At 44.8% G+C, this 19,607-nt stretch overlaps 3 protein-coding genes across 3 annotated transcripts in view; 1 reads left to right on the forward strand and 2 right to left on the reverse strand.

Annotated features, from left to right (window-relative positions):
* The first annotated feature begins 655 nt into the window (after nucleotides 1-655).
* On the forward strand, nucleotides 656-2,057 carry mRpS11 (mitochondrial ribosomal protein S11). Its single transcript, XM_046634049.2, has 5 exons — nucleotides 656-991; nucleotides 1,207-1,337; nucleotides 1,404-1,504; nucleotides 1,589-1,654; nucleotides 1,724-2,057. The coding sequence occupies exons 1-5, from the start codon at nucleotides 753-755 to the stop codon at nucleotides 1,829-1,831; spliced, it is 645 nt and encodes a 214-aa protein (XP_046490005.1). The 5' UTR covers nucleotides 656-752; the 3' UTR covers nucleotides 1,832-2,057.
* On the reverse strand, nucleotides 1,970-12,662 carry LOC124222750 (uncharacterized). Its single transcript, XM_046634048.2, has 10 exons — nucleotides 12,522-12,662; nucleotides 8,711-8,894; nucleotides 7,086-7,390; nucleotides 6,634-6,785; nucleotides 3,066-3,274; nucleotides 2,736-2,987; nucleotides 2,572-2,671; nucleotides 2,395-2,496; nucleotides 2,153-2,308; nucleotides 1,970-2,072 (listed from the first exon to the last, which is right to left on the reverse strand). Exons 1-10 carry the CDS (start codon nucleotides 12,607-12,609, stop codon nucleotides 2,013-2,015), a joined length of 1,608 nt encoding a protein of 535 aa, XP_046490004.1. The 5' UTR covers nucleotides 12,610-12,662; the 3' UTR covers nucleotides 1,970-2,012.
* The window catches only part of tei (teiresias), a 169,705-nt gene continuing 158,999 nt past the window's right edge, over nucleotides 8,902-19,607 (reverse strand). The window contains exon 11 of the mRNA XM_046634042.2: nucleotides 8,902-8,924. The gene's annotated coding sequence lies outside the window, so the exon portion shown is untranslated. The remainder of the gene's footprint in view (nucleotides 8,925-19,607) is intronic.

Genomic DNA, 19,607 nt, shown 5'->3' on the forward strand with positions numbered 1-19,607 from the left:
GATTTTCATTTCTTCATAATCTTGATGAAGCGCTTTAATTTATCAAAGCGTATAAAACTACTAATAAATTATAGCGAGTCCTGAAGTCGCTCCATTTACATTAAAAGTGTAAATACTATTGTCCGTTTCGTTTCATCTCACAGATTTGACAGTCATTTGATATCTCTTCGACTTTCCTTCATCATCGGTGAAGATTGATTGATCGAGGAATTGCAAGGAAACGTTAGTCAGCCCAGCTTACCACGCTGCAAATGTGAAATCAAGCCATGGGTCATTTCTATAACGCTCTCTCCAAGTTCCTATACACCGCAATAATACGTGTCGAACTATGCGTCTGTCAAACACTGTGTACTTTTATACTGTTCTAGCCACTTTCCGAAAATATATCACAAGTTGATTAACCACTTCAGAACGCCTAATCGTAGGCAATTCTACTCATGATCCACAAGAAAGGATTAACTATAAGCAACTCTTTTGAATTCACGACAACGCCTAACTATAGGCAATTCAATTGACGTTGCCGCTAGCACGTCGTTCCAAATGCCTTCTTTATCGGTCGTCAGGGAGAAGATCACGGCCTTTCGACCATAGCCGATTACCGCACTGAGGAGGTGGCGTCGTCTGTTATATCATATTTTATTTCAGAAACTACCGTTCCGCACGTTTTCTATCCGTCGTCTGCTGTGCGCGTAGGGCGAACTAAACTGAGACGGCCCGAATAAACGTTCGACAAATCCTTGTGCATTAGGAAGATGATCAAATCAGCATTAAGGCTGCTGGCCTCCCCCAGTTTTAAGGATCGATTATTATCTCCAAGCCTGCTCAGCGAAGGTGGGAAATTTACAGGTTCTACGAATATTTGGCGAAATTTTCACGCCACAACAAGATGTCAAAAAGCAGAGGACAAGAAAATGATGCTGGCATCTTTACCGCCTGTTGACGAAGGAACCAAAGGAGAGAAGTCAATACAGATCGACAATTTACTATCCAGGCAAGTAGAACTGGCAATTTTATAATTAGTCAACGGGAAAATTTACCTTGTTGCTGGATTCTGGGTCGGATGTTGAGGTTAAGTTTCCTTCGTTTTGACGTTCACTAACCGCGAGCTGCTCAATCGATCTCAGAACGGTTTAAAACTACGACGGTTGGTGGAAAACTCTAGTAGATGAAGCAATCAATCCACTTAACACCGCTTTCTTCTTTCAGTTCAGAAATATTGTTTCCCGATGAAACTACGCCCTTCAGACTCCATGACGGAACACCCTACAAGGATTTACCCATCTGTAACATCAAGGTTTCACACAACAACACAATCATCAGCCTAACCGACTGCCACGGTAATTGCCGCCACCTTCAAAGATGTTGTCAATAATAGCTTGATTCTAAATGACTCCGTGTTCCAGGAAAAGTGCAAATGATACACACTTGTGGAAAGGAGGGATTCAAGAACACCCGTAAAGGCACCAACATTGCCGCTCAAGCCACAGCCACTACTTTTGGCGCTGTAAGATGCTTCTAAATCGAAATCCTGGGTAAAAGAAAAGGTTGTTTATTTCCCGATCCTTCAAAGTTTAAATTGTTCTTTCAGAGAACGCTTCGAAGCGGCATAAAAACCGTTCGTGTTCGCATTCGAGGCATTGGCCCTGGTAGAATGGTGAGAAAATTGAGTTAATCGCACTTCATAAATTTCGCATTGCTTAAACTTGCCTAATTCCTGTTTCAGTCATCGATAAAAGGTCTGCAAATAGGAGGGTTGGACATTGTGTCTGTAACGGACAATACTCACGTGTCCTGGACCCCGCCGAGGCCGCGAAAAGCCAGAAGATTGTAAACTATTCAAAAGATACTATCGGTGTGGTGGAAAGGCAGACGTAGACATAACCATTCATTGCTTCGCACATGAATATGCGCATATTTACTCCAATGTTGTATTCACTGATTAGTATAAACAGAGAAGTAAACATTTGTGGACTATTTTGTAACTACTGTACACGTACATAATCATACAATGATTATTTCTTGAAATAAATATGCCGAAGAATCGCAAAGTAGGAATACGCCGTCTTTGCTATCTGAAATATTGTAGAATAAGTCAATACCTCGCATCTAAAACTTCAAAACGTTATTCGAATTGCGAAATCGTTCTGTTTACCGTGAGACAAGTCTCCGTCGATACTTTGTAGAGTTTCCATACCCTTAATTTCAAGGGCTTTCGACAACGCTGCATTATTATCTTAATGGTCATCGTGTACCAAACAGGTGCTCTGTACCAGATGCCGTTGTAGGCTGCATCGACCAGAGATTCACTCTGAAATAATGATTCATGACGCTTTACTGCATGGGAATATAATGTAACTAGAAATAACATTATTTTTTAGGATATCTAATAGTCACGTGAATTATAACTTCGTTTCCGGTCCAGTATATCATCATTATCTGAATCGCCATCGCGACCATGTACGAAGATGCAACGACGATCTCGTATCTCAATCCTAACTAGAATGTAATATCAACGGTGGATTCACTCGTAGCGATAAAATTTTGCTGAATAATGCAGTTCTAAGTACTCACGACAATGTACTGAAAGAAAGTCGTACAGAATATGCCGGAGTATATGACAAAATCAAACAGCAATAGACGATTCAGGATCCGATCGAGCTTCTCGACGTAACTGAAACCGACGTTACAAGTCATTTTCACAATGATCACACCTCGATACAGCAACATTAATTTACCGAATAACGCCAAGGTGCTTCTTCACCCAATTCTTGACACTCTCCTGAATTTCCCGATCCTTCCGCTCACGGAGACTGGCGGTCTTTATGATTCCCTGCAGCTCGATTCCGAGGACCTTCATCTCGCACGTTGGTACAATTATGAGAACTGCCATCAGAGTGGACCAGCTAGCGGTGATGACACCCGTCAAGTAGCACATCGTCAGCTGAAGAAAGTAGCCCGGCCAGATATCTGGAAACGGGTTCCAGGCCCTGCAATAATCCGTTACCTCCCTGAATTTATCAAGTCCAAGTATAACAAGTACCCTGAACAAAGCAGTTTCAAAGTACCTGAAGATCAGTCTGCTCGGTTCGGTCTTTGTGCCGGCAACCACGTCGATGATTGGTAAGCCACAGTACCCGGAAATGGTGAGGGCTGCAGAAATCCAGAAGCAGAGGGTAACGAAGTTGCCCTGTTTCACATGTTCGTCGAGTATCTTGAGGAGCTCCGAATCGCCGGAGCGTCTGACCCTCAGACTAAATTTCACGGTGTGCTCCACCTGCGTGCCAAAATCAATTTATTTCCGACTCAAACATAATGTTAACTTCTTTGATCCGAAAAGCGGGATGAAAGTAGCATATTATTCCCTCTCAATGTTTTTTCCCTCATCTGCGGGAATAAAGGAGCAATTTTCTCCCGCATTTGCCTCGCTTCGCTCAGGCAGTAAACCCACCCGCGGGAATAATCTCCGACTTTATTCCCTTGTGACGTAAAGGGTTAGACCTAATCAGGAGGCCGTAAAAAGCGATTTTTCAAGGATTTTTCATGAAGAGACAATTCAATTTATTAAGATAAAAATTTATGTACATATTGGAGTAACATTGAACTTCACTATGATATTGTTTATTTCGAAAAATAATGATTTTTGAAGCGGCTATAGCCGATCTCCGGGAGCACCTCTAAAAAAAGGCATCTCGCGGTGAAAAAACAAAAAAGATTTAGTTAAAATCAGGTATTGTCTGATCGTTGATGGAAGGAATAAGGAAAATATTAATTGTTACCAAAATGGCGGCTCTTCGAAAAAAAAATTCGTTATTCCGTAAAAATTTTCGCCTTAATTTGTTTATAAAATGGGATATATTTATCAGCGAGAAAAAAATCTTAGATCAGGGACTGAAAAATACATTCATAAAGCTTGCGTAAAAATTTGAGACCGATCGGCTCAGCCGTTTCCGAAAAATCTCGCTCACCGACTTTGAAAATATAATTTTTGAGAGAAACGCGTTCGCAGTTTCACAACCACTTTCGAACGCTTCGTGACGTTTTTTCAAATGTGCGCGTAACTTGGAGAATATTTCTCGGATCGACATAAAATTTCCTATGCATGTACTTGGATGTATGTTACGAAAATGAAATTAGAGAGAAAAAAAAAACGATTATTAAAAAATCCCAATTAGGCACAACCCCGTAATGTACCGGTGAGTTACAGTCAGAAAAAATACGGCACGACAGTAATTCAAATCACGACTAACCAGATCGCCGACGGAGCTTCTTGTGAAGAGAAAAGCGATCGCCTTAGCGATGCCGCTCAAGTAGAGAAGGCTTATGCTCAGATTGCCGCTCAGAGCCTCGAGATTTCCGCGCGACATTACGACGTCGACGAACATCGTAGCGGTGAAAAATCCGTAGCAGAGGGTGATGAAGACGCCGAAGGTCCTGTGAAGGCGGGCTGTTTTTTTCCCGAATCGGGCAACCGGCCAGAGGCCCTGAATCTGCATCGCGATCACGTTCAGCCGCGTGAACGGCTCGGTGGTTTCGCGATTGCAATCCGCACCCCCGAACATTGCGAGAGCGATCCCGTCTGTAAAGCTGGATAGGAAGTCGTCCTTAAGAATACGCGCGTCATTCCTCGACGCTGAAAGTCTAATTACCGATTGAAACTATCGTAAAAAAGCCAGCCGCAGAGACGTATAATCATTGTTGTTCGCAGTAATTAGGATTATACGTATACAGAAAGTATAGAGGGAAGAAAATCGACGCGGTATTACTTTGAGAGAATTTTTCGTCGTTGATCACGTCTACGTAGCGTATGCATTATACATACACAACGACGGATGAACGGTTGGATCATGCACACAAACCCTGGCATAAGATATGTATCGGCCTAATACGCCGACCCTGACGGCTATGAACGATTCATGGAGGGAGGAGAGCCGGCATTACGTCTACCGACATTGATGCATTATATATCACGTCCCTGCATATTGCACGTATACTTGCCTAATACATGGTTATAGGTGTATCACCCAGTGCACGAGAGAGACCCCGAGGTCGTTCGCCGAGTCGAGGTGAAAGGGAAATGAGGAATACGGGAACGGCACGTGACGGTTAATATTATACCCCTGCACCACCTGTTCATCATCGTTGAAGATCAGAGATGCTTAGCGAGAGTAAACGGTTACAACTTTATTACCCTTTATCGCACAATCGGGAGCACTTCAAGTCACGCGTGTAACAGCGTATGAATAAAAATGTTGTACAAACCACGTCGCATGTCTTGCCTCTGTAACGAATAAAGCACGCTTTTATCATTGATATACGTGATGCAATCACGACTCGAGACCGCGGTACTCGAATTTCTTTTCTCTCCTTTCCCCCCTCGCCGTTTATACGTTGAAATATATTGTTTGTCTCTTAATAACAAATCTTACCGCCGTAACAATTATATACGTTAAAGTCAGCTGTGTTGAAATACAGCGAGTGCGAGATAATACATTACATAATATATGATATTTGTCAGGTTACATTACACAGGTATGAAATAGTACATGGATAAAATATCATCTAGAACCTACACGATATACAACGAAAATTCGTGATCGGAATTTCGATGACAGGAATTTATTTATACAATACAGAATACGTGCAGGTAAGACGAACGACGAATTGACTAGAATAAACACTTTTCTGTTGATTACGGTGTATTATACACGTAGCATCAGAGCTTCCTGTTGTGGATGTATAAATTTAAGCTACCAGCGGTAAACTTATACACAAGTCTTGAAGTAATTAGGCTGAAGCTTAACGCAATTTATCACAGCTTTTGCCCCGCTTATCTCTCCCGGCGGCGGCGTCGGCGACGCCGCGGTAAATGGGGTGAGAGTGAGAGGGAGGGAAGTGGAAGTGGACGCTCATCTCCGGGTAGACGTAGCTTGTTGCGCGATCCAGGGTACGTACTCGGAGACGCGGGTGTAGACGCCTGGGAGACGAGGACGGGCGCATCCCACCCCCGTAGAAACGACGCCGACGACGAGCGTCGAGCCGCTCTCCTCGCCGCGGGAGTTCCGGACCATAAGAGGACCTCCGCTGTCAGCCTGTAAGGAGGAACGGACGGGGGGTTGAATTGAAACAAGACAACAAAGTTTCAAAGGGAAAGAAGCGCGTCGTGTTATCCCGAGATTTGTAATCGTCGGGTTGGTTGGCGGGGGAGGAGGGGTGAAAAATAGTTGCCCGATTAAAATTTCCCTCATTCATGCGCGATCAGGGAGCTTTGAGAAGCGGTCCGGGGAAGAGGGAGAGAAATGCGTTTACTAATTTCCCGGGAATCGCGCGATCCCTCAAGGGTCTCGGTATAAGGGATGGTGGAACAACACGTCGACACGTGTTTCGAGATAAATTACGGCCGAGGGTGAGATTTCGCGATTCGCGGGTGAAGTATTATCAGCGATGAGGCGGAAAATAAAACTTTCGGCCGAAAAGAAATTCATCCGAGAAGGCGAGAAGAATTCACTTGTAAGATCCTTACGAGGATCGAACCTCGTTGCTGCTAGACGATATTAATCGAATCGATTGAAGATGATCGGAGGGTGGTAAAAATACTGAATAATCGAATATACAATTATAGAGGTTTAGACTCACCCAGCAGGAGTCACGGCCGCCTTCCTCTCGACCGGCGCACATCTGTTGTGGCTCGACGCGGGTTTTCTTACCCTGACTCGCGTACCATTCTCGACATACGTCATTTTTCACAACACGTACACCGACCTTCTGCAGGATGTCTGCTCTCTTGTCTTGAAGGTAGAAAATTAACTACGTTATATTACTTTTCACCACGAGCTTGCTGCTTCTTTACCTCCACCGCGGAAAGAACTTTCCAACCGCCATCGATGAAATCCTCTTGAGAAGCCTGGTCACGCACGACTCGATATTTTTCATTAACATTTATAACGACTTTGATTACGATCAAGATATATCAACACTGTAACGAGTACGGGAGGAAAAGAAGTTCGTCGTAGAGCGAACGAAACCAAAATGACAAAAAGTATCGAGTTTCGATGAACCGACCTCCCTAAATTCTGAAATTAACTTACGTCTCGAGGTGTCTTCGCCGAGCCATCCCCATCCGGCGGCGATCGCAGTCTCGCCCTCAAAAGCGCTGTACTCAGCCTCGCCGGAAGCCCAGGGAAGACACGCGGGCCTCACGCTGTCCGACCACGAAATGGGCCCGGTGAGTTCGAGCAGAGCTATGTCGTCGACGTAGCCGCCGCACTTGTGCCCCGGATGGATCAACACCCTCGCGACGCCTTCCTGTCTAGCCGGAGGGTTTTCAGGGCCCCGAAGGTTGTATTCTCCAAGGCTGACGCGGAGCTGACGAGCCGGAATCTTGGACGATCCCCTGTTTCGTTTCGATCGATTAATCCTTTCAGTTTTCACGTTTGAGTATTTTTTTGCCCGAGAATGCAAAAAAAAAAAAAAAAAAGAAAGGATTTTGCATGGAATGTAAAAAAGGAAGAAAAAAAAAGGGTACCACCGTAGCGGCTTTTGCGAATGTTAGGGTCGAACGAGGAAAGAATTGGCTGCGCCATTTTCCCGAATTCGGAAAGTTTAAGGATACCTTGATATTTGCAGACGTGAAAGTTGCGCGAGTTTATAAAATTTGCACAGCGATCCGCAGAAAGGGTTTGGGTGACTTCTGTTAGGTAATGGAGGCTCGGCACGAGGGTATAGATATAATAATACATCTCTTTGAGCTGGTAAATGCTCTCTGTATCTTTCGCGTGGCGTCTGTACCGTCGCTTGATTAATTGCCACGAGGTGCGTCCGCGTAATTAACGGAATTATTCTGTCACGTTTGTACATATATACCCACATATATACATAATATATACACATATAATAAATATATAGACGAGGAAAGCGTCGAGACGTTCTTCTCGATCGATCGAAAGCGTGAGGCGAAAAGCCGTCTTTATAAGAAGCAGACGATAAGAATATAACAAAGAGAAGAAAGCTCGAAGCAATCTGCGTCTGACTGACAAAAAATCGTAGAGCGATAGATAGACACTATCCGGCCACCCCGGGGTTGTTTTAATTTTGATTTTCCTCTCGAACAGGGGAGTAATTAAACAGGGGCGCAACAACAACCATTCGGTTATATAACAGTCGGTCTACCCCCACAAACAAACGCACACACTGCACGTTTTGTACATAGAGTATGTATCGTGTATCGGTAAATGGTCGAGAGGATCCCAACGCGGTTGCGCAAGTGGCGAGAGAATTAAACGCGCTTCGCTACTGTGAACCATGATTGCGCGTAAATTACCAAAGCACTCGGTAATTGCTTGCGGTCCGTGCAAAACGCGGCGGGTCCTTCGCTCCGTTGCAAGCTCTCCGCTGCAGCCGTATAAATATGTATACCTAGGTATACGTGCACACACCGTAGTTATAATTGCGAAGCTTTTCGACCCTCGATTCATACTTTTATTGCCGGTTCGATTTATTCCCGATTTTGTTTACCCGCTGCCGCGCCGAGTCAACATTTGCATTATATTTTACCGACGACGTTACCGTAACAATTTTTGCACAGGTAGACGGAAACTTTTTTTCTTTTTTTTTAATATCTTTCAGAGTTTCCATTGAAGATAAATAAATTTCGATTCTATACCTACATCGAGTAACAAACCAAAACCCTTGTTTGTTACTTGTTAATACTTACGAGCAGAGGCAATGACCAGCGGTGAGAATGTGTCTCGAGTCGATTATCGTTCCGCCGCAGAAATGGCCACCCTTTCTTGTGATGCTGACAATCCAGGGAAATTCCCGAGGGACGGCATCAACACCGCCAACAACGCGGGCTGATCGTGAACCGGAAGCGGCCCGTCCGCACGGAATGTCCGCAACTTGATTAGAGAAAGGGAAAGAAAACAGGCCTGTGCGTAATGAAACGAGTCGGGATTAAAATTCTTCGTTACATTTCGATGCGCTGTTGACGATCGCGAGCTCGCGGAAAACTGCCTTAAACTTTCGTCCAACTTCTTTTTGGTCCGAAACGAAATGCGATTTCGCTTCTGCCCGAATCACGTGACAATGATTCCGAATTTCTCACGTCGGCCGCATAGCCGGTCATTGTCACGCGATTCGTATAGAATCGAACTAGCATTTTGGTTTTGAACCGAAAACAAGTTAGACGAAACATTACGGTTATACCAACGTGCATACACACGTACGCAATTCGCTTTGCATATTTGCTCTCGTTCGCGAAATACGCGCGTCATGCACGCCATTTTATTATTATTGAATTGTTTTTACACACCGTCCGTATCTTTCCGTACGTTTCGACGATAGATTAAAATCGCGTTGTTCGACCTGAAACGCGTCGTCGATTCTAACGCGCTTAGCCAATTTTAATTTCAACGATTACACGGAGTCATATCGGGCATTAAAAATACCGCCACGTACCTACGCTGCGTTAAATTTGTTCAAAGGAAGGAAAACAAATTTATCTAATCAAGCCAAGTTCCACGTATACCCTTCACCGAAAATTGTACAACATACGGGTACTGCAAAGGCAATAATTTACACACCGGCATGGCATAAATTATACGACTACGCAGCTGCGCAATTCAAAGGGCCCGGGGATTTCAGCTGTTATAGTCGAAGGAAAGGAAAAACGAAGTAAAAAAAATTAATATATAATTAAATAAAAAACTGGCTTCTTTGTAAATTACTGCACCGACTTTGGCGAAAGAGGGAGCGGGAAAAGTGCGGAGTCTAGACTTTTCGCCGACGAGAGAATCTCGAGGACCGTGTCAGGGCGACCAATCGGCTTAGGTTGTACAGGAGACTTCGCTTGTCCTCTATTCGGTCCTGATTACTGTTTCAATTAGACCCGTTTCAGTCCGGTCCCACGGACAGGCCAATTCGCCGGTTCTCTGGGCGGTAAAAAATCTCCGAATATCAGAGGCTTCGCTGTCGTTGATTGCCGTACAGACCCCTCGTAATTTCAACGGTTTCGCTGTACGGAAAATTATTCTCTCCGTCGAAGATAATCAGGAGGGTAGGTGTGTGTAGAAATGTGTACGCGTATGTGTGTTTCGTAAACGTTGTGTATGTGTGCCGGGATGACGAGACGGAAAAAATATATTTTACCGATCCGTACGATTGTTGTTTATTTTGCTTCGATAATGAGAATTGCTTGCCGAGAAGTAAAGGAGGTAATTTAACGCATTCGGAAATTAACCACGGGGACGTAATAGCGGTGGGAACTGAAAAAAAAAATTTTTTCTTCAAATAAAGTTTGAAGCGGTGGAAATTGAGAAAAAATATCTCTTAAAGTGATTCTTCGGTTCTGAGAAATAATTTTACACCGGATTCATTTGACTCGCAATCAAAGAAACTCGCGATTATTACTCCCACGAAGTAGTATATATTAATAAGTTCGTCGGCTTGAAAAGAATTTTATTGACTTCGTAAAATTATTTCATAAAATGGTGCCAAAGTAATGGGACGTTATATCATAGGTATAGTAATGAATAAATTGCGATCGATTGGAAGAATTCAATCATGTATAGTGCTTAATTGTACAGAAGCAACGATCAATTTGTTCGCATCGAAAGATGAATCTAAATAATTTCTCATTCTGTGTAAAATATAAAAGAATGAGGGTAAATCTTGCCCTTTGGTAACGCAGGTCTGCAAAAAAATATTTTATTCCAGCTGCACGGCGTGTCTTTGGTAAGTATTATTTTTTCGAGTACGATGAATCCAAAAATGACTTCGATTTCTCTCCATCGCGTGTAATATTTTAGCAAAATGTAAGGTGTGCGCATAAAAAGAGCACAACAATAACGAAAGAACCACCATCTCATTACAACGAACTAAATAATATTTCTTATAGAATTGAACAAACAATTTCTTCATGAAATTTAATTAACATTCCGTGTTGTTTCCTTTTTTTTATGAAACCTTTTCTTCTTCTCTCCGATTCATCGTCCAACACGCTTCCGCTTTTCATTTTCTCTTTCCCTGTTTGTATTTATTCTCGAGTCTCCCTCTAATACGTATTAAATGAAAGTAAGACGTCACTTCTGCATAAGACTTTTAGAATCAAGAATAAGACACCAGATTTCGAGTTGAACGGGAGTTTCACTCGAAGTGAAACTACAAACACGAGTTAGAGAAAGAAAAGCCGACGTAATGGAACTTTTCGAGTATTTTTCTCGTTTCCGGTGAAGTAAACATCGATAAGAAACAGTATGAAAAACCCGTTAATTTTGTTTTTTTCTCGCAGACCGTGATATACGTCGTAATTGACAGGAGGATCCTTAAGGGGCGCCGGGTGGCGACCGGATGTACGGTTCTAGGCGCCGCGGCTCGAGTTCGGATATTCGTTCGTGTGGAATTTAGCTTCCTGTACGACAAGCGCGGTTCGGATAGGAGGAATCTCTGTCACCGCAATCCCTATTCCAGCGCGAGCCCCTCGCGTCGTTTCACACCTCGGTTGATTAATTCGAGCGACGCCGAGTCCGCCCCTTCGCAGCATCGCCTGGTTCAGGGGGTTATCCCCTGGGATACGCAGGCGCGACCGTCGCCCGTTCCCGAGGGAATTCCGAGAGTTCCCGGGAGCCCCGAGATTCGGCGAGTGACTAATAGACGTGTCAAATGCAGACGGACCTCGGCGAAGTAATCGCGATATAATATTATATGCTCATCCCTCTACCGCGATATATGTATACATAGATATTATATGTAATGCGGTACCTCGCATAAACCCGGTGGAAATTTATTAAAGGTATTATTAAGACGGACGCGACGCGGAATTAAGGAAAGGAGTTGGGAAGGTGAACGGGACCCGACGATTATACAACCCCGAGAGCAAAGCTCTTCCTCTTCCATCCGCGGTTCTCCACGAAAGTTTGAACAGACCCCGCAGGATGAACGGCAACTGGCTGCACCCTGCAATTTATGCACTTTTTCTCTCTTACCCACTCTCGTTAGCATTCTATCTGTGAGGAAACTGAGAAACACTTTTAGCCGAGCCGCCCCTCCTCCCCCTCCTCATCACAGACAGAAGCTGCCGAGAATTCTCAAGAGAAGAACAGAGGATCGAGGTGTAAGAGACACCGGATAATCCCAAGTCACCCGGGGGGTTGTTGCGGACTTTCCAATTCCCGACTAGCTCGAAGCGTGGCGTTAATCTCGAACGAGTTGAAGAAACCCGCGAAAATCGTGGGAATAAATTAAACCGTCGCAATAGCTAGGCGAGCTTAATTGGCAACGAGTCAACGCACCTTCGCCGACCTTGCGGAATATCCATATCGAGTAGAGAGGCCAGGGTCTAGGTGCAGACAATAGCGGTTTCGCGTAGCGGTAAGGTCGGCTAATCGGGACCGAAGGACGCCCCGCGAACGCGCGAACGCGTTGTTTCGGCTGCGAGAAAACTTGTCAGAAAATTTCATCAAGCCTGTCCGATAGTGACCGGTAATCGGTAGAAAAGTGAAAAACCCCAGCGGACTGCGAATACTCACGATTGGTGAAGGCGGCGACCCGGAGGGACGAGGTCCAGACGACGAGAGCTGCGAGGTTTACCCAAAATTTACCGGGGATGACGGACATGGCTTACGGACTCCGTACGACGAGGTGCGGACAAGGAAGTCCTCGACGGACGGAGATTGATAAAAAATTGTCACGTCTGACGAGCAGACGGGGTTCTTTATACGCTTCGGATCGGCTGCATCTCCTCCCACCCCCTCTCGTCAGTTTCTCCCCACCGTAACGAAACTCGGGCCCGTCCGTCGCGTGGGTGTAAGCTCCGAGCACCGGGTACAATGTTATCACTCTCCTCATCGCTCCCATCCTCGAGGGCACCGCTTAACCGAGTCACGAGGGTCTCGAATCGATCAAGGTAAACCGGGGGCCACGCGCTTCTCGAATTAAGTAATTGTTCCAGTTATGTATTTTTCTTCTCTCTCTCTCTCTCTTTCTCCCTCCTTCTCTATCGCTTTAGCGATGGATCGTCGGAGTAGGAACTCCAAATCCCATTGTAGGAACGAATTACCTCCATGACTAACTCCGATTTGAAAAAAAAACCGTTTTCTGTACTCCGACGTGAGATGATGTTCGTTAACGTCTTTCCCTATCGACTAACTTGCCCACGAATTATGTCACAACGACTCCCAAATTGTCACATTGGCTGCATCGCCGTTCGGCGTCACATAATTCGTATTTTGTTTCGGTCCGAAAGGAAGAAGTCGTTAACGAACATTCTTTAATCCAGACCAAAATTCGGTCACTGAGAATCAGTGTTTGGTCAAGGTTGAAAAAGCTTGCGCTAGCTGTCCGCATGGTCCACCATTGGATCACCAAGGATCTTTCAATTGGTACAGAGTTAGGCGAGAGAAGGGAGTATTGCAACGTCCAGTGTGTATCAAATAAACAAATAATCCCAGCCCGGGGCAGTTTCACGGACACTCTCGAGTCAAGGAGCGTCGATTGTGTACGCAGCAATCTATCCACGCGTGCCTATCGAGGCCTCGAGTAGAGTAAATCGAGTGATGGTAACGACACGGCAAGGTCGCCTAGTCAACTTGACACGGTCACGAGGCGCCGGTGAGCCTTGCATGGCGCATGGGACGAGGAGGTGTTAGCCTGGTGCACTTGAACCAGGAGTTGCTCGGCGCCTCGGGAGGCGTGCGATTAAACGTTGCAGGTACATGCATACATACTTATAATGGCATGTGTCGAAACCTTTTCGCGAGGACTTTAGCCTTCGGCGCTTTCCAATACTCGCGGTTCGTTTACAACAATCCCCTCGAGGGTAATACAATGTCCAACTCTCGCCCGCGCGGCAGATGCCGTAATGTTCCAAAAGTCAGACAAATCGCGGGAAATAATCGTGGGGCTTTTATTGTTCTCCGGAAGCTTGGAAGCATAGTCGAACTTCCGTTTAGAGAAAGAGCTTTTGTCCAAGCACTTTGCAGAATGACTGGAGTCCCAATACCGGGAGCGATGTCTGTCAATGAAAGTGAATTAAAGATTGTACAAAGGACGGATTGACGAAATGTCGCGTTATGTACCAGTGGCTGCAGACTGGCACCGCTCAAGGTGATAAGCCAGGCGCTTTGGTGACCACGAGGATAGTCGCTTCTATATCTATTTCCCGTACTTTTGACGAGTTAAATGTAATTTATGTCGGTGTCTGGGGTGAGATGGGATAGCGCCGCGAGCAAGGAGACTGCGGACCCTAGTTCCATCCCATTCCATTCCATCCCGTCCCTCCCGATTGGAGAATATTGAACAAGAAGGTGCAAGAGAGCGCGCCGGACAAGGGGAGCAAAAGAGGCGAGTGTGGCTCGATCGTTCGTTTCAAATTTGCGTAAATACGTCAAGTAAGGTCAATAGCATACGGGCGACGATTCTCCCCTGGTCCAGTGGCGTAAGCCAGCTCCTGCACCGGCTGTTTCCGTATTCAGTTCAACAGCTATCGAGAAGCACCTTGGCTCCAATAGCTCGTATTTCTTGGCCGCGTGGTCATTGGATTGTTTGCACAAACACACCTCTCGGTCGATCTCTTATACGACGTGAAATTCAGGGTGTCTAACGTCAACGACATTGACACGTCATTCCCTCATATTTCCAGCTTTTTCAGATGAAAATGTACATTTTCCAAGACTCATTCCAGCCTCAATTTACTGAACAACTCACTTTTTTCACGCAAATTAATTAAAAATCAGACGTCAGATGTCTTCGTAGTAAGTTATAATAATAGGCCAATTTGTCTTCAAGTTCAATTTTACTTAAACCCAATTACCGAATACGTCAATGAACACTCAAATTTTAAGTAACTAATGGATATGCCATTCTTTCGAAGCATGAAGGTAGAAACGTCTATCCGAGAGTGTCGACTGTTTTTAGCACTAGTTTTTTTTTTTTTTACAAGTCTCACACAGTGCTCAGCATCGATTTATCAATTCTTAAAATTACCATACAAAAACCATATTTTTCGTAACTTGTACCCATTTCACACTAATCTCGTCAACTGTCTAACGAACAGTCTATTTTCTACATTTCGAATAATCGTACACCAGTGAGGAAGGAAGTAAAAAAATTCCGGAACACGAGTCCAATTCCCTGATATTTCCCGATTTTTCCAGACGCATGCAGATTCCCTGACCGATTTTCCAGATTTCCCTGAGAGCTAAATACCCCGAAATTGGAAATGCGTCGAAGCGAGAAGAAGAATGAGCTGCGGATTGCAAACTGGCGAAATTTTCACAAACTTGTATCGGATCCTTGTCTGTAAAGCTGCGATTCAGAGTAAAACGCAGATTGTATATCAATTCGGCGCACTCTCGTGTATACAATACATATACATATTCATATATTTACACGCATGTGCTTGTCCAGCGTTACGACCTCATCCCGCATACAAATATGCACGCATTAATTCAGGATTTTTATCGCATTATACCGCCTGATAGAGCACAGCAACATGAGGGACGAGAAGAATCAGGAGCCGATACATTCGCTGGAGGAAAAGTTGGATTCTTTTTAAAAATTATTTTTATTTTTTCCACCAGATTCGTTCGTCGGGCAAACTTTTCACGAGCAACTCCGCACGGCTACGATCTTCTCGCTTGCATCTACAAGACACTCCGTGCTGGATGTTTCGTCCGATTCGTGTATTCAATTTTGTAACGCGAATTGAGAGTATCGGTCAACGAACGACTGACCATACATTTTCGTAGAATCGTAACAGGCTTCGGTAACTTATCGATATCGTCAATCCACCCCACCCCCAACCTCTGTCCATTTCATCCCCCTACTATTTTACAAAACCGATATATTTTCCTACACTGACCCTCGCAATTTATTATTCTCGATTCACTTACCCTTTTCGCAGTCGTATCGTCGTTTCTTTCTTTCCTTCTTTCTTCAAGTTCACTCCTCGTTTTTCAACAACTCGCCAAAAAAAGCCGTTTGTCTATCGGTCTTTTCATTTGTTCGTTTTTTTCTCCGCTCCTTTTTTCATCTCCCCTAAATGCAATTTGTCGCCCTGTCGATTCCGTTACACGCATGTATCGCGTCCGTATATACGTAGGTATTATACATGCGTCGTGCACACACCTGTGCAATTTACTCGCTTGCCTCGTTTCGATTTAACGCCACGTCGTTTATCGTGCGTGCATCGCGACTCGTCGTTTTATTATGCAGAAATTGAAAAATAAAAAAAGCTAAAAAAAAAAAAAAAAATGAAAACAGTAAGATAAATAACGACGTTACCTGCACCGTACGGTAATCCGTATGATGCAATCTGTACGGTGGCGAAATCGTTGAAATATATCGGAAACCGGTAACGTATTTCGATTGTAAACAGCTGTAACAATACGATATACGAAACGTACGTTGAGATCGTTTCGCTGATCGGATGCGAAACTTCGTACACCGTCACTCGTTAATTTCTATCGTGCGAATTATCCCGATACGAAAGGTGTTCCAGATCGACGCTCGGATGTCGCTTTGGGTTACGCGTCGATCGATACAACAATTGTAATTAAAATCCAACGCCGCCTGGATCGCGACGACAGACGGTGACAATGCAGGCTTCAATGTCAGGACGATAAGCCCCGCAAGCCCAGAAATGATACCGTATACCGACCTAGTCCTCGTGCCCTGGAAAAGCGATCGACGGTTACCGGCGAGGTGACGCGTTCGGAAAATCTAATTCTAACGCACGTATGACGAGGGTGTGAGGAAAAGCGAGGAGAAAAGGGAGAGAACGAGGTCACGAGGGAAGCCGAGGATGACGAGGATGGCTGAGGATGGAAGAGGAGGGGGAGGACGGGGGCTCAAAGTCAAAGCCAAAGCCAAAGTCTGCGGTCTGAGTCGTGCGTACGTGTGTGTCTTTGTCCGTGGATGCTGTCTGCGTAGGTTTAACAGCCGGGAACGACGCGTATGGACGAGGAGAGCCCGAGTCCGCCGAAATCCAGAGGCAACAGATATTATACCGTTTATACCAGTTTGCGGTTTACACGGAGGAGCTGCAGAGGATTCGGTAGATCGGTACGTGCGTAGATTCTACCGAACAGATACCAGACTACTACACAAATACAGCGATCCTGCGGAGAATGGGCGTATAACGCCTATAACTGCGTAACGCCGGTTAATCCACAACGCGGCCCTTCTCCATTCTCCCTACCGAAGATTATCTAAAGATTATACCGCGGGAGCCTGCGGGGTCGCGTTTCTGTTTAACGATAATTGACCCGATAAAACTGGATTACCAGTTGAAATCGGATCAGCCTCGTTGACTCGACTTGGGGCGAAGCCGCGAGGTCTGCGACACGCCTGATGCCCCTGCCTGGGTCTGTCCCGAAGGGCCTTGCGTGTGGCTCGACGGTTTCATCCTTTGAAACGTCGTTGATTGGCTTATCGATACTGCGGATAGAAAAAAATTAGTACGTATGACGCGGGGCTGCGAGAAAAAAATTGCACATCTTTTTCTTACAGGTTTCTTTAGTCACCGGAATCGGGGAAAGATACTCGTGTTCGTGGTTCTTGTTTGAAGCGAAACTCCCGTTTAAACCGAAATCGAATAGCTCGTTGTAAAGAAATCTTGGTTTCTTTCGTCGTCGTTGTGCTCTTTTTTACACAAACACCTTGTAATGAAGGAAAATGGAAGTCACTTTTGGATTCGGCACACCCGAAACCGTAACATTAACCAAAAACACCCCGTGCAGTTGAAATGAACAATTTTTCTGCAGCCTGTACATTAAACACAAAATTACACCACGTTGACCGCAGTTCCATACATCGGATTTACCAGTGAAAATTAAAACCAACCATCCAACGAATTGCATGTATCGGTATTATACACCCCGGTAAATATTCATCCTTTTCACTTAACGTACAACGGTCTAATTACACATGGCGGCAAGTATCGACGTCACGGATCACGGTCGATGAAATGTACTCTGTTCTCTTCCCTCTCTTTTTTTTTTTTTTCTTGCCCTTTATACAACGCGATCGAGCGGATCCAGTCCCCGTGAAACCTGCACGATCAAACGTTTATTATACCCTTGGTAAGGCGATGCCGCCCCCATCAGAGGCCGGTATAACAAACTCCGTAATTGTACGATGGAATTTCATTAAAACTGTATTAATTCACATTCTCATTGTAATGAGACAGTCCCTTGACGGCAGAGAAGCCCAAATGCAAAAACGAGAGAGAAAGATATAAAATAAAAAAAAAATAAAAAATTGAAAGTAAAAAAAGAAACTTCGGTTACGCGTACCGAGCCGGTACAAAGGATTTATGAAAACACATCGTGCACCCCCTTAATTTCGGGTATGTAAGCGTTTCGTTTCGATCCGCGCCGCGTGAGCCGGCGAGCTCTGCCTCTTCGAATGCATACATTTTGCATTCGGTGACACACACACGTGCAATGTTGCAAATCTCTTCCCCGCGCAGCAATTCGTCGCGACAGACGTCGACACGGTTGCATAAATTAAACGACTGTACTCGAGGTTGCCTCCAGAACTGCATCGCGCTGTTCGAGTTGCAACGCAAACGTCTCTCTCTCTCTCTCTCTCTTTACTTTTCCGCAGCTGCGGCCCGATCGCGTTGCATATACTTTGCAGGGTGCATCAGGATAAGTATAGAAGGAGATTCGTCGCCGGAGGCGTTTCGTTTTCATTATTTCACTCGGCTCATTTGAATTCCGACTACTTTGCTCCTTTTTTTTTTCATTTTCTTTTTCAACACGTTTCTTTACCGTAACGCTCTCTCTCTCTCTCTCTCTCTCACTCTCTCTCTCTCTCGAGAATCGGTTTAATTTTCATTTTATATCGCCTCTTTCACCTTGGGCTTCACAGAAACGCCTCAACTGTCACTTGCATATTGTGCAACAGATGCGTGCACCGCGTGCAGCGATGCAATTAGGCAATATTCCGAATCGCGGCGATGCAGCATCGCGCAGCATCGTGTGGTAATAATACTAAGGTGGTGTCTGTGACTGACTTTCACGTTGCACGCGTACCTAAATTTGCGTATTGCGTTTCCACGTACATCGTAACAGGGTGTCGTTAATACCCACGTGACGATCGTTAAAATATCGAAATTCGCCGCATTTTACCGTCATCGCACCTTTATTCCATTTATATACATACATATATGTATACACCTGCCAACGCGGAGTTGCGCATATTCGGTTCAATGTAACGCCGATACATTTTATTATTACTCGTCAGCCAATTAGCGACAAGAGAGTGAAAAATATCAGGAATAGACGAAGAGATACAGATAAATCAATAAATTTATACACGAGGGTGAAAAGACGTCGTCGTTGGTTTCGAAGCTGAAAAGAACTTGTGTCGCAAAACGTCCGCTTATCAAGGGTTCTTTATTGCGTGAAAATTGTCCCGTAAATCTCGACGAGTCCTCTTTTTACCCACCTCCCCCTCCCCCCGTTACCCCTCAGAGTTCCATCTCGACGACGCGGATGACGTCATCCCGCGAGGGATTAAAGCTATACGAGAAATCCCGTTATATCGCTGTATATATCCCGCGTTTATTATCGCCTTATCTGAAACGTCCTATAGGTATAGATATACGA

This window comes from Neodiprion pinetum, chromosome 7, assembly GCF_021155775.2.
Source record: "Neodiprion pinetum isolate iyNeoPine1 chromosome 7, iyNeoPine1.2, whole genome shotgun sequence".
Lineage (NCBI taxonomy): Eukaryota > Metazoa > Arthropoda > Insecta > Hymenoptera > Diprionidae > Neodiprion > Neodiprion pinetum.